General features: G+C 38.7%; 2 protein-coding genes across 2 annotated transcripts in view; one reads left to right on the forward strand and one right to left on the reverse strand.

The window, feature by feature from the left end:
* The window catches only part of LOC306987867 (uncharacterized protein), a 53,597-nt gene that overhangs the window by 16,353 nt on the left and 21,818 nt on the right, over positions 1 to 15,426 (forward strand). The window contains exons 3-4 of the mRNA XM_079592469.1: positions 793 to 1,128; positions 1,662 to 2,000. Of these exons, the coding sequence (XP_079448595.1) occupies positions 793 to 1,128; positions 1,662 to 2,000 (675 nt within the window). The remainder of the gene's footprint in view (positions 1 to 792; positions 1,129 to 1,661; positions 2,001 to 15,426) is intronic.
* On the reverse strand, positions 10,740 to 14,725 carry LOC306988767 (uncharacterized protein; the record flags this gene model as incomplete). The annotated part of the gene is made up of 6 exons (XM_079593916.1): positions 10,740 to 11,512; positions 11,710 to 11,777; positions 12,257 to 12,397; positions 12,501 to 12,788; positions 13,713 to 13,721; positions 14,698 to 14,725. 6 exons carry the CDS (start codon positions 14,723 to 14,725, stop codon positions 11,417 to 11,419), a joined length of 630 nt encoding a protein of 209 aa, XP_079450042.1. The 3' UTR covers positions 10,740 to 11,416.

Consider the following 15,426-nt stretch of genomic DNA (forward strand, 5'->3'; position numbering starts at 1 on the left):
GGAGGCGGAGACGTGAATATATAGGGTCGTGTTAATCTAATGACGATCGTTTTCAGCCGCGGCATTTATCAAGAGGCAGGTATTGCGTACACCTGAATTTCAAAGGTACGCACAGCTTCATAAATCAGGCGGTGAGAGGAGTGTAAGCATAATCTTACGCCAACATATACGCCCGTTTCGACGCAAGATGGATAAATGAGGGCCAATGTGTGTTTTTTGCCTTGAGCATCTGTGACTGCAGCTTTTGATCACACAGGCAGCAACACACACTGTTAAGAATTAGAAATCAATTTTGAACTGGATCTTTTGTGTAAATTCAGTTGTTATTATTATGTGTTATGGTCTACATGTAAACAAACATCATGTGACTTGAACTGTAATTACTCTCAAATTACTTTGGGTGCAATAAGCAATCAGATTACTTTTCTTGCAAGATAAGTTATTTAATACAATTTCATTAGAAATAAACGTGAAAAAAAAAGTAACACATTTTTTAATTTTTTGTTGCCAAAAACCTATAGTATGAATCATGAATTGAATCAAATGTCACCAACCAACACAACAAAATAATGCTACCCCACCAAGTTTTCAAAACCCTAGGGTTTCCAACCCATATTAAAAACACCCGAAAAAGCTAACCAAGTTCTTAAGGGTTAGACAGATACAGGAAGGTGAGTTTCGTCAGGATTGGAGTGAAACTGTGCAGGACTGTGGCTCTCCAGGACTGAATTTATCCAGACATAATTCACAGCACTATTGTATATTTTTGTATGGCTTGTGTTTCTTCTCCAGGTACCTATGGTGTTGGATCAGATGAAGTGTCTGTGATGGAGGGAGATTCAGTCATTTTATACACTGGTGTTCAAACAAACCAACAAGAAGCTATTAAATGGTATTTTAATGACACTCGCATCGCTCAAATCAATGGAGATCTCAGTAAGATCTGTACTGATGTTCAGTGTAATGAAGGCACTGAGAGATTCAGAGACAGACTGAAGCTGGATCATCAGACTGGATCTCTGACCATCACAAACATCACAAACATCACAGACTCTGGACTTTATGAACTGAAGATCATCAGCAATAAAAGCAGGGACATTGACAAGATCTTTACGGTTTCTGTCACTGGTGAGTCATTTAATGAATGTTTAAATGCAGTTTATATATGTTTAAAACGCATCGTCAATGTGTTAATTTTTTTTTTTTTTTACAGGGATATTCTGAGTTATTTTCTTTACCTGTATATAATTCACATACAGTAGACAGATAATCTTTACAAACTTGCAGCACAAGTGCAGTTTATATAATTATCTCACTTTACATCATTAAATAGCTTAGTTTGATATAAAACTCTCACAAGAACGATAACTATAAAGATCTATGATGATAAATATATTAGCGTTCACAGGAAGCTTCAGTTCAAATGGAGATGTCATGTCATCTCTGACCAACTTCAATTATTATCTGTTTAAATGAGGATTTGATATAAATAAGGACGTAAAATTTGTTTAAGAAGCACCAAACTTTATTTTCAGAGTGAAAGTCAGGAAAGAGCTTGTGCAATCGCATCCATGATCGCAGTCCGTTCATGTTGTGGAGGGTTTGGTGGTGTTGTTTTCTCCAGCAAAAGATCCTCCAGCATCTCTTGGTTTGTGTTTCAGGAGTTTCTGCTGCTGAACAAGAAGTGAAGAGAGAGTCAGTGAATGAGGGAGAATCTGTTACTTTAGTTCCTGGTGTAATAAAAAACACAAATGATGTGATGACGTGGTATTTTAATGACATTCTCATCGCTGACATCACTGGAGATCAGAGTAAGATCTGTACAGATGTTCAGTGTAAAGAGAGATTCAGAGACAGACTGAAGCTGGATCATCAGACTGGATTTCTGATCATCACAAACACCAGAAACACAGACTCTGGAGAATATAAACTACAAATCATCATAAGCAGCAGCAGCTTCAGCATCACTACAGTGAAGAGATTCAGTGTTTCTGTCATTGGTGAGTGTATAATTCAGCCATTAAATCCATTTTTCTTTGAGGAATTAAAATAACAGTTCAATATTTTAAATAAACTTTATAACTGTTGGGTAGTGAACTGTTTAAAAAAGGGAGCTTTGACTCAACACTTTGACCAGTGTTATTAACATGACAAATGCATAATATCAAAATATTTACTCCTGTAAATGGGGTTTCCTGTTGATCTCTCAGTTCTGATGCTGTTTTAACTGCTGTTGCTGAAACAAATGATGACATTTTTCAGTTAAATTGTTAAATACTTGATGTATTATCATTCACTCTCCAGTAATAATGTCTGTTTCTCTGTAGATGTTCCAGGTTCAGGTTTGTCTTCAGGAGCTGTAGCAGGAATAGTGGTTGGTGTTCTGCTGGTTTCTGCAGTTGTGACTGCTGGTGTGATTTACTATCGTCACAACAGGAGCCATGCAGAAATACCACCGACTGTAAGTATTACATATCAGCTGATTTAACCAGATAAAATAGATTTACTGTGCACAAATTCCTTTAAAAGAACAGTGGTATGAATATATTTTATATTATTATAATTCTGTGCGTAGCATAAATGTACTCTGTGAAAATGTTTCTTTTTTTAACAGTACTGAAGCAAATATTCACCAATGAAACAACAAAACAATCAAAAACAGCAATAACTTCCACATAAACAAAGTGCCCTTTTTTCAAAGAGCAAGTCTTATTATAAAACACCAATACAACAGTTGAAGCATTTTAGATGTGATATTGAAAGGTTTATATTACTGAAGTACAAAATATGTGATGCATCTTATGACAGTGTTTTGACACAATTAAATTATGAAATTTAAACCTCTTTACAAACAACAGGAAAAGTATTTGTATGTTTATTGTGTAGCTGAAACATCAATCCTCCTCATCACTTTAAACTTCTGTGAATCTGTGTTTTCTTACAGGAGGATGGCGTGTTATAACTCACCATGTGATCCCAATAACATTCCTTTGAGGAGGATGAGCCATACTTCAGATACAGGCTGAGGCTGCCAATCAAACAGTGCAGCATCATTTACCCTTTTAACACTTTCATTGAAAGAGGCACTGAAGAGAATTAGGAAATGAGTAAAGTTCCTAATTTATACCTCTCGGCCCCTATGTGCCAATCCTGTGTTCTCGTTCCAGCTTCACTCGCCTGTGCTTCGTCTCCCAGACGGATCTCATGAAAGCATGTGTCTATAGCACGCACTGTGTTTCTCGGGCAATTTATACACGAAAATGAGTTTTTACGTGCATATAATACGCAGTTTTCACGTGCATATGATAATCACTTTATTGCGTGTTATACACACGCACCCCACACCACTAATCCTACCCAAACGTAGAATAGATACGTACCCCACACCACTACTAAACCTAAACACGAGAAACACAATGCGTGCTATAGACAGACAGAGTATTTTAAGAATCCATTTTTCCGTTAACCACAGCCAGACCCGCTGTCTTCTCTGGAAGGCCAATGATCCTCAAATTACGACTTCACCCCCTGTTTTCTGATCATCTAATCACTCGGTTTGGGAAGCGACTGTCTTTTCGATCTGTAGGCTATAGCTCGACTCTCAGTCCCAGTAGCCGCATTTTCAAGGATTCTTTGCTTCGCTTCTTTCACTCGGATATTAGCGTAATGCACTTCTTTTGAAACATCCAGAATTTTCTCCAAAATCAGTTCTAGTTTAGCATCAATCATCCTTGCAATGTTAACCGTTAAAGATAACACAACTTCACTAAAGAGTTCCTAAACTTCCTTCTAGTAAAGTAAAGAGGATCAGCTGAAACTCTCCTCGCTCACGGAGTAATTGTGTCACGATTCCAGCAGTCGGTACCAATACCAGTCAAAATCACCTATTACATATCAATTTAAATGACATCCAAAACTGATTTGTTAGAATTATTATAATTTTTTGAATGATTTAAAGTCCCCTTGTGTTGAAAATCCAGCTTTTAATGTTGTTTATATGTCTATGTGGTGTTTTTAATATGCTATAAGAAAATTCATAAGTCAACAGCATTTTTGAATATTTTCTCCTTAAAGGAGAACTCCGGTCAATTTTAACATTGAGCTAATTTTTTTGTAAATTTGGAGTGCTGTCAATACAGAGAACAATGACAAAAATCGGTGTTGCCTACACCGTGTTATCCTCTTTTTAAAATTTGCACCCATTGACTTCAATGGGCCACGTTTTAAACCTGTTTTTAGCCTCTTAACATCCTTGATGTGTCATACAAGTGCCCAGCCACATCCTGTTTTCGGTCGAAGTCCAAAGTAGTCGATTGTCAAGTTCACACGCATAGGTTTAGTTACCTATGATCACGCGCGTGAACTCGACAATCGTCTACTTCGGACTTCGACCGAAAACAGGATGTAAATACAGGTATTTGCGCTGGCTGAAATAACTCATTTTTATTCATATCTTTCACATCTACTGTAGTCAGATTCACTCGTGTTTACTCTAAAAACAGGTTTAAAACGTGCCCCATTAACGTCAACAGGGTGCACATTTTAAAAAGAGGATAACAGTGTCGATTTTTGTCGTTGTTCTCTGTATTGACAGCACTCCAAATTTACAAAAAAATTTGCTCAATGTTAAAATTGACCGGAGTTCTCCTTTAAATCTAGTGAACCAAAGACAGTCTCAAAAACACGGTTTGAAATCTCTGGTGTTTCTGACGTCATAAACTACCTTGTGACCAATCAGATCAATGCTCCGGCAGGCTTTAGCATATCATTAACAGCGAACTAGCAGTGGAGTCTCGAGAGATGTCAGGTTATAGCATATTTTACTGTTGATATAGGAAAAATTGGATATATTTAGCAATATAACAAGTGTATGATATATATTATGATGAACTATATGCCTTTCTTCACTGACGTTCTGAGTTGTTCAAAGCGTTTCTATGGATACAGCGCCCTGACTCTGAGATGGCGAACAGGAACATGGTGTGTGTAACATTAGCAACACATTATTAGCTGTTTGATAACATAGTCAAGTAAAAGGCTAATCATACTGTTATGTGTCCGACTTTGTAGAGAGTGATATCATTGTGCAGCATTTACCTCAGGAAGTTGGCCGAGATAATCTGTGAGCTGGTGTAGATGAGTGCGGGGTGGAGGCGGGGCTATTTGCATATGTTTTTTACATTTGCCTCAAAGCGGGCATTATGACCAAGATTTTCCTCCTCTTTTTTTTTTTTTGGCCCGCCACCCCACCCTCTTAGGAGGACAACTTTATTTTTAATACAGCCAAATGTATACACAATATATTACAATACAGACAATAGATTTATATACAGTGCATAACCATTCACCCAGTTTTGTGAGACCCTGGGTACATAAGGGGAGGGGGGATTATAGCACCACATACAGTGTAACACGTAACATAAGACACGACAAGGTGACAGACAAACATCAAGGGGACAAGATTTTCCTCCTCAACACAAGGACAGTGTGCACTACTGATACTGTAGGTGGTTTTACTGGTATTGTTGCTGTTCCTGGAAAAGACTGGTGCTAATATTTATGGTTTAAACATGAACCTTACTTCGTCAGAAAACACTCTCCAGCAGCTGCACTGAAACCACAACCAGCCTTAATAAGCTTTGAAATTCATTGATTTATTTAAAAGTTGGTCAAACACTTTGCTAAATGTATTTATTCTGATAAATGCCTCTAATTTAACGCATATATGATACAGACTGTTAAAAGTTACTCTGGCATTAAACCTGAAACATAGGCCTACATGATGTGGCGTTTGTCAGGAGTGTTACAGCAATAGTAATATACACAAATGTGTGTATACTTGATAAAAGAATGTAATTCAATTATAGTAAATCTTCATTTGGTAGAAATATAGACTTCTTCGTTGAAATGTGCAAAGTTTATTTTTCCTATACCTGAAGTTGTGAAAAAAACGTGACATTTAAAAGGTGCTGATTAGTTTATCTTTTTCATTTAGTCTTTTTTCCATCTCGTGTCTCTTTCAGTTCTATTGTGTTAAGATTGACTAGTGTGATTGTTTTTTTAAATATTGTATTTTGTGTTTGTCTTGTAGAAAATTATCACTGTTTTGAAACGATTGCCTTCACTTAAATACTCTATTCAGTCTAGACTTTAGCTTTAGACTTATGGGTTTTCTTGCTTCTTTCTTTTGGTTGCATTCTTGTCCACTTTTTCCTAATTTTGGATTTGTCTTTTTGTCTGGTACTCACTGTAAATGTAAATCGCCTCAATAGAGGATGTTTTTCTTTTCTGAAACAAGGAAATTAACTTGAAAAATCTTTGTATGTTTTATTTAAAACATACTGTATGATTAATTCATAATGGCTGGAATCATATGTCTGTAAAATATTGTTATTTATATATAATATCATTTTGAATCATTGCGTTATTATTCAACACTGATGCTACTTTCTATACTTTCACTTTCACTATAATGGTTGTTGTTACGTCTAGTAATGTCATGATGGATGGGCAGCTGAGTTTGTTTTGCTCTCTGTTCTTTCCCTCTCTATACTCTATTTTCCTCTGTGCTGCTGCTCTGCAGACTTTCTAGTTATCCATCCATTTGCTCCAGCAGAAAGAAGCCCAGCAATAAAAGCAGCCAAAAAAAGCACAGCAAGCAGAGACTTGGAGGTTTCTCATGATGTCCTGCCCCAGACAGTTTTGCCATCTGTTGCTATGATGGGAGAAACAAAGCTTTTAACACTGGTTTGAATCGCCGGACGCTGGTGACCCCTGCTGGTCAGAACAGTGTTAATGCAAGGAAACTCAGTCCAAACAAACATGTATAAAAATACACTTTTTACAAAACAATTGCACTTTTTTTTTTGAAGGTGTAATCTGTTAAATGCAATTATCATCTAATACGCTTAAATATGAAGTGTCTTTATAATATTTTATTCAATTTTAGGGCTGTTTTGGTCGTTTAATGGAGAGCTTGGTTAATCAACAGTCAACATTTGTTTTATGTAGTTAAATACTAACATTTGTATTATATTTTGCAAGGTTTTGTATATTAAAGTATTAATACTGAGCTTTGGCCACTATGAAAATACAAATGCCAATGAGAGATCTATGGACATTCTGAAAAGTTAATTCTGAAAGTGTAAAATCAAACATAAAATGAACACTTCATTTTCTCCAAAGCTCATCTATGTTGTAGTATAGTAAACAAAAAATTATAATAATAATGATAAAGAAAAAGGCCCAAATTCTAGCTATACCTCAGGATAATAGATGACAAAATATCAAAATTCCATTCAAGCTTTGATAGCATTAATCTGTGAACTGTAGCTTCTCTAACATGAGGTGGGTTTAAGGTTTTGAGGCATTTAAGGTTCTGCTGATGTTCTTACAGATGTTGAGAGGTGACCTTTCCTCTATGTCTCCATATTTGTAGTGGCCGGTTTTATCAGAGGCCCAGCTACGTGCTAAGATAGCGAAACATGTCTAAGATAAGTTCTTCAAAGCTGTGAATAACGAGCAAGTTCATGGAAAAACTCCCAGCAGTCATCTATCTTTCCATAGATTTCAGTTTCCATCATGCTCAAGGCTTTTACTATGGGGTTATAATTATTGAAATGATTGTTGTTTGGTGGATTAAGTGGCTGGATGAGCCAGCTGCTTGAATCAAGTAATTTATCCCAACATGAGTGAAACTGGTACTTAAAACATGACATTGCATTGAATCATAATCTGATCAAATTTCTCTGATTGACATTTTACGGTGGGAATCATGTGAATAAGATATATTGAAACTATTTTTTTCTCTCTTCTTACCTCTGTTTTGGCAAGTTGGAATCTATATGTAAGCTGACATATAATGGTAATGTAGTTTTCTTCACATAATTTAGGCTATGCATATGAGGTTTAACATGCAGTTTCTCCCAACAAGTCCTCCAACCCATACAACCGTATAGGTAATTTGTTCGTTCTCAATCAGTCAGTAACTATGAGTTACGTTGAGTTATGCCTTCCAGTGTCCCGCGTAAGCTGCTGGTCCCCCCGCACCCGTGGGGAGGAAGAAGGACAGGGCTTACACAGAGAAGTCAATCACTACTGTTCCTACTTTTGCTATGCAGTGAGAATATTGGACAACACTAGGAAGATACAGGATCTTAATCTCTGATTGCAAAGGGAGCTCTCTGCAGGGCCGGTAAGACCATAGAGAGGTCCCAAGAGGGGATGATGCGAGGTCGAGGAGGGTTCAACCTCCTCGTGCCTTTCAGGAAGCTGATTACCAGGTTGTGCTTTCCCACCACCTTACCTTCTACTGCATCGTGATGTGCGGCGATAGCAGCAACACTTTCAGGGTGGAAGGATACAGCCTTCACTCCAACCCTTCTCGCAGAAAGGAAAGAATAACATTTGATTGGACATTTACGGGTGTCCTCCTGGTTAGAAGAGCCCGATTCAACGAAAAGGTTCCACTTCCAAGTATAAGTGTGCCTCATAGAGGGGACTCTAGCTGAAGTGATTGTGTCTACTACCACTATAGGTCACTAAAAACCTCTGGGTCCTGTCCAGAGACCACACGTGGAGGTTCTAGAAGTCTTAACGCAGGTGCCATATGGTGCTCCGTTCCTGAGAAAGCCGGCCCTTCTTCAGGGGAATCCGCCAAGGGGCTGTCGCAAGGAGCTTGAGTTCTGGGACCCAGGTCCGGGTGGGCCAGTAGGTCGCAACCAGCAAGACCTGCTCTTCGTCCTCCCTGACCTTGCACAGGGTATGTGTGAGTATAGGCTGACTGGGAGAAACGCATAATTGCGCATACTCGCCAGCTGTGTGCCAGTGCATCCGTGCCGAGGGTCCCCTCAGTCAGGGAATAGAACAACTGGCAGTGGGACGTGTCCGGAGCGGCAAACAGGTCCACTTGAGCAACTCCGAAGCGCCTCTAAGCGACCTTCCTGGGGGTGGTCTCCACTCTCCTGGGAGTTTGAGCTGCTGTGAACGTGTCGGCTGCACATTTGAGCTCAAAAGCCAGAGGAGGAGATTAGTAATTCTCACATTGCTTGTGCAGTCAGATTAGACGAGTTACAGCATGCGACGGGAGCGTAGACCACCTTGGCGAATGATGTACGCAACGGTCAATGTGTTGTCCGTCCGGACCAGTATATGCGTCCCACAGCAATGGGAGAAACCGACGGAGGGCAAGGATGCCGAGGCTGCATGCATGTTGACCACGGCACCCCAGCCGATGGTGGAGGCAGCTGTTGAGACAACAACATTCCTGGACACTTGTTCTATAGGGAAACTCTGGCCCGTAGAAATGCAAGGTCGGACCACGGGCTGACAGCCCGATAGTGATAGTTATTCGGATCGTGCCACGGTGCCATGCCCATCTCGCGGGACTCGGACGTGTAGCCACTGTTGAAGCGGTCTCATATAAAGTAATCCGAGCAGTGTGCCCGTGGCTTCGGATGCCATATGCCCCATGAGCCTCTGAAAGCATTTCAGTCAGACCGCTGTCCTGCCTTTGAACGAATTCAAGCAGTTCAGCACTGACTGAGCACGCCCGTTCATGAGACGAGCTGTCAGGTTGACCGAGTCCAACTCCATACCGAGAAAAGAGATCCTCTGCACGTTTGCTCTTTTCCCAGTTGACCTGAAACCCCAGATGGCTGAGGTGTCTGAGCACCAGGTCCCACCGTCTCGCCAGTGGGCCAGGATGAGCCAGTCGTCGAGAGAGTTGAGGATGCGAACACCCACTTCCCATTGAGGGTTAAGGGCGACAGGGACAGCCCAAAGGGGAAGACCTTGTACTGGTATGCCCGTCCCTCGAATGCAAAGCGTAGGAACAGTTCGCTCCTGGACCACTAGGTTGGACATCATTTGAGTCCATGCGACGAACAACCGTATAAGTCCAAAAAAAAAAAGAGAACCATGTGACATAAATGTTTGTGTGCCACTTTGTATACAGAAGCACTTTGGGGGTGTGTTCACGTGACCAATACTCTGTATTTTAAACTTTAAAATAGTCTTACGTGGAAAACATGTCTATGTCCACTTACGAAAAATGGAGACGCTGATTGCTTTCATGTCCGCTGCGGACATTAATAGCCAAAACCTCGGCAAAAAAGGAGAGCAAACATGAACGAATGGAAGGACAAACCAGGGAAGTCTCTTAGGGATGCTGGGAAACCATATGTGAACCGGAGAGGAGACCTAAAACGAGGAAAAAGTCCACCGAAAGAGGTGAGTGTAAGAACCGTATAATGTACAAAGTATCTACCTAATAATCTATTACTGTATAAGATAAAGGAATCAGATCTCCAGTGGTTTAAAGTGATATGCTGAATTGTACGTATACTGTTAGTCCACATTAACTGGACATATACCGTTCTCCAATTTTACAAACGTAAAGTCCGGAAATAAACTCACTTCAATAACTTTTGTCCTGCACTCAGAGATGCTGCACGGGTGGAAATATGCGTCATATTCTGACAGCTCTGTATGCGTAATGGAGAGCGTCAGTTACGCCAAAACCGCATCCAATGAAATTGCGTACTACATACAGTACTTTCCACATGTATTAAGTATTCTACATAATAAACCCTTATAGAATACAGCAGTAGATACTACTACTACTAAAGACATACAATGTAAAGGATTCACCCACATGTATGCCAACCTGTAGCATTGCTGCTTTTGGTTAGTTTCTCATCAAAACTGATGAAAACTAAAGAAATTAATGGCCATAGAATATTAATTGTAAGTCATACATTGCATTTATTCTTAAAATGACTCTCACACATAGTCAGAAAAAAAACAGGAAGTGACATATGAAGGTATCAAAAAGGTGTCAAGAATACTTCTTTTTAGAAGGAAGTTACAGCATGAGTATAAGATCATGATGCATATACACACAAAGTATATTATATTTTATATGATATTTATATCTCTGTATAATATAACACCTTTTGTCAAACACCAGCATTGATGAGCTCAGTTTAAAGCAGGTTTTCTGTTGAGCAGAAGTCAAACGGTTTTATGTATAGAAGGAATGGAAAAAGCCTGTCAACCACAGGCTATTTACAGACACACTATTCATAGCAGATGCACTTAAACTGACATCAAACACACACGTCTAGCTGCAGAAACATTTTCAAGAACAAGCTGTCCATCCACCAGCAGATCAGACCACACTTATTTAAACAAATGAGACCACAGCAGGTCCTCCACTCCATCTATGTTTCTCATGAGACTTACAAACATTTAAGACTTTAAGAGCCAAACATAAAATTATCTAATGGGACAAATGATTTAGTTAAATGTCCTTGTAATACAAGTCAAGTTCTTTGGGAGACCATTTCATGAATCCATCTTTAAGTGTCACGCTTTAAAAGGATGATTGATTCTCACCAAAAGCTCAACCACAGACTCAGACTTGAAGGTTGTCGCTGGTCACACAGTTTGGTCTCGATACTTTTCTCATTGTGATCGGTGCATACACCACATGAGCCTCCTCTTTCACACTCTGTAAAAAACACATTAAAGAAGATAATAATAATGAATAGGTTCATCCTAAAGATTGCAATAATAATGATAACGTGTTTCTTGCATGGAATGATGCTCTTATGAATATCTGATATGGTGCTGTTATGTGTGATATGATGGATGATATTCACTGCAGAAATGATACAAACACACTCAACAACAAATAAAAAGTCTTACCGCGTTACGTGCGTTTCTTTTGTTGAACGCTGGTTGAGCGTAAGTGATCTCGTCTTCGTGAGTCTCGACTGTTTCAACAACAATAGATGTATTAAAACTCATAACATCTGATTCTTCACAACATGTGTTATTATTAGGATTGTCAGAAATGAGGCATTACACATTTCATTAAATGTTGAACACTGCCATTTTTAAATAAGGCTTCAACTAATGTAATTTGTCATTAGGCCTTTTTCACACAGAAAAGGTTATGAACAGAGTGCGTGTTCGTCATTACATTTAGAGAGATATTCTTTACACATCATTTATGAAACCCAGTAAACATTCATTATACAAATAGACATGTATTCTAATGAATGTAATTTACATAAATTGCCAAACACAATCACTATACACATATACTTTTGGTTTCTTTTTATATGAATCATCTAGAAGCTGTTAGCTACATTTTAATTATAATTTAAGGCTAAAAGGGCTATCAATCTACTAAAATATAGTTGACTATTATTTGTTATAATACTTGTTAAAGTCTGTTTGTAACTCTTGCCTTCTTTGTCTGTTTTTCTTTCTTTTCTTTTCTTGCAGATCCAGAAGATCCCGACTGCAACTATCATCAGAGATCCAGCAGAGATCAACACTATCAGAGACACTGACACTGGAGGAGGAGAAGGAGAGAGTGTGTCCAGCTCTGTAATGATAAAGAAAGCAGTGAACGCATCAGTCTGATGTACAACAGAAGACAGAGATCAGGTCAGTAAACACACACACATATATGATCAGTGCTGTGGTACCTGCACATGTGTGGCAGAGTGTGTGGATGTCCAGATGTGTGGTCTGGTTGCTGATGGGATTGTTCAGCACACAGCTGTAGGTGTTTTTATCCTGATATTCCACCTCCAGAGGTAGAGAGAGACTGATGCTGAGATCACACACACTGATGCTGGACAATACACTGATTCCTGCGTACCAGGAGAGAGTCGCATCACTCACATTCAACACTGATGAACACACCAGTGAACATGAAGATGATGAAGAGCATTGTGAAGAGTTACGGATGATGACAGGAACAGGCAGACGAGCTGGAAAACATAAGCGAATTAACACAAATCTAGATTAATTTATTTGACAGTCATATGTTCTACTCGGAGCTGTTCACATCCTCAGACTCAGATTTAGGTATTTCTATGTCAACAATATCAACGGTGAGATGAATCTGCAGCAGTCATGTGGTACGTGTAGAGCTCTGTTCATTATTATTGTAATGTTCTGTGTTGTTTGAGACATGAGGAAGTTTAACGCCGTCTCTCGTGACGCTCTGCTGTGTGTGTTCATGTGTTTTGAAGCAAGCGTGGCTTTAGAGAGGCTGGGATCTCAGGCTTTCAAACTAAGTTATTGCTAGCCGTTGCGAAATACCCTACCTTTAAAATGATTAAAACAGTTTACAGCTTTAATAAACTAGGTTTGACAGAAGAATTATTGCAAGTGCCTTTATACAATTATAAGCTTCACATTTCCGCTTATAAGTTCTAAAAGTTTCCATTGACATAAGCGCCTCATCATAACCTTGAGTTTTGCTCAAATTTTTATAGTGATCAACATTATGGCACAAATGCTGTTGTTTGAGATTAACTTGTACTGAATATTCCTTTAATAAAACAAGAATATGCACAATACAAATGATCTCTACTCACCATAGACAGAAACATTGAATGTTTTTGATGTTGTTTTTGCTTCATTTATCTCTAGTTTATAATCTCCAGTATGTTCAGTTGTGGTGTGTGTGATGGTCAGAGATCCAGTTTGATCGTCCAGCTTCAGTCTGTCTCTGAATCTCCCATCAAGAACATCATCATTTGTGGAGAAGATTTGCTTTTTTTTTTTCATTCTAAATATAAGAGACTTTTCAACTCCAAAAATCCACAGTATGTCGTCGTCTTCTTGTATTTCAGTGACACCAGAGTTTAGAGTAACAGAATCTCCCTCCATCACTGACACTGACTCACCAAACACTCCTGGAGAACAAACAGATTTACACAGATTAAAGATTCTGATGGTTTACAAAGCCTGAGATTGTCAGAACTCAGAATCAAGTAGAGAAAACATTGCACCAGCGCTTACGTGATTGCCTGGAAATATATGTATAGCATCAATTAATGGACTAATACGGCAGCATTTATGAATAAAGGACAGATGACAGGCCCAGATTAAGAACATGTAACTAGTCCTCCTAATCTAGGCCCCCTTCATAGTGTGTTTTTTTTAATAGTGTGTTTTAAACAAGCACATAACCAAACACACAGTAATACATCAGATTTTCATACTAAATATCCCAGGCTACTTATTGCATTAAAAAAATAAATCCATTATTAAACCAGATATGAACACTCAAAGCAAACATGTTTCTAAAATCAGCTTTTGAACCTTTTTACTGAGCGTATAGCAGCCCCTGTATTACTCTAATTTGGAAAAAAAATTAAATCATTATTTTTTTTATAACTTACCAATCAGACTCCAGCAGCACAAACAGAATAAAACAAACGTGTGAAACATTTTCTCCAGTAGTTCAGTGTGTGATGAAACTATCTGCTGAAAACACTCAGTCTATATGTGTGAATCCTCCCACGACACAGTTTGACCCTCCTAGTTTAACTCGCTGCATTTGCATATTATATAATGTTATAGGTCATCTGGCCCTTATAAGACTTGAACTGTTCTTAATTTGTGAAATATTCCTTATTTCTTATCATTTAACATACTTTTTGAAAATTAGTTGTCTGATTGTTAAATGGCAAACGTAGAAGAATATCTAGTGAACTCTACAAATTCTAGTGATTTCAAGATGGTTATGTATATTAAATATTTATTTAGTTCTCAATTTTAGTGTATATTTAAAAATCAAATCAAAAAGTTAAAACTGTGTCTGATCTCATAGTACAAGTTTTATTGAAGTTCATCTTCTGAGGCAAACTGAAACCTTGGGCGGTGTACTTGAGAAATGTGGTTTGATCTGGACCATCAGCTATAGGTGAGAGAGTGTGTGTTCAGTGTGTGTGTGTTTACTAGGTGAAAAGTTTCCTCCTGCCTGCTTTTTATGAAAACGAGCAAGAAGGTGTCTGGCCGCACACTGAATTCAGTACAGACTACAGAAGTATCAAAACATTTTTATTTATTTTCTGGATTGCATAGTGCAAAAAGTGCAAAGTGAATTTAAACCAAATGAACAAGAGCAAATGTCTCAGCACATTGCTATCTTCAGTGCTCACTCTGCAACAAACATTCACCCTTCTGTTGGTAAATTAGAAATTAGGGGTCATCAGCTGAAATAAAAGCAGCTTCTTTTCATGAACAGTTAATGCCCTCACAGAACAGGTTTACATTTAAATAAAATACTGAATCCACTAACCCAGCCTATATAACAGTCATGTCAGATTCAAAGGTCTATCTCTGTAACGGTCACCAGCTGGAGTGCCCTTGAGAGCCACCAGAGGGCACTCCACATAAGACTATCACTCACAAACTACATTTCCCATACTCACTCCCCGGACTCTCTCTCTCTCTCTCTCTCTCTCTCTCTCTCTCTCTCTCTCTCTCTCTCTCTCTCTCTCTCTCTCTCTCTCTCTCTCTCTCTCTCTCACACACACACTCACACACACTCACACACAACACACACACACTCCTGTACAGTAGGTGGCTTTATGCCTATAAATGCTATATGCC

This window comes from Phoxinus phoxinus (assembly GCF_949152265.1).
Source record: "Phoxinus phoxinus genome assembly, chromosome: 20".
NCBI classification, from domain to species: domain Eukaryota; kingdom Metazoa; phylum Chordata; class Actinopteri; order Cypriniformes; family Leuciscidae; genus Phoxinus; species Phoxinus phoxinus.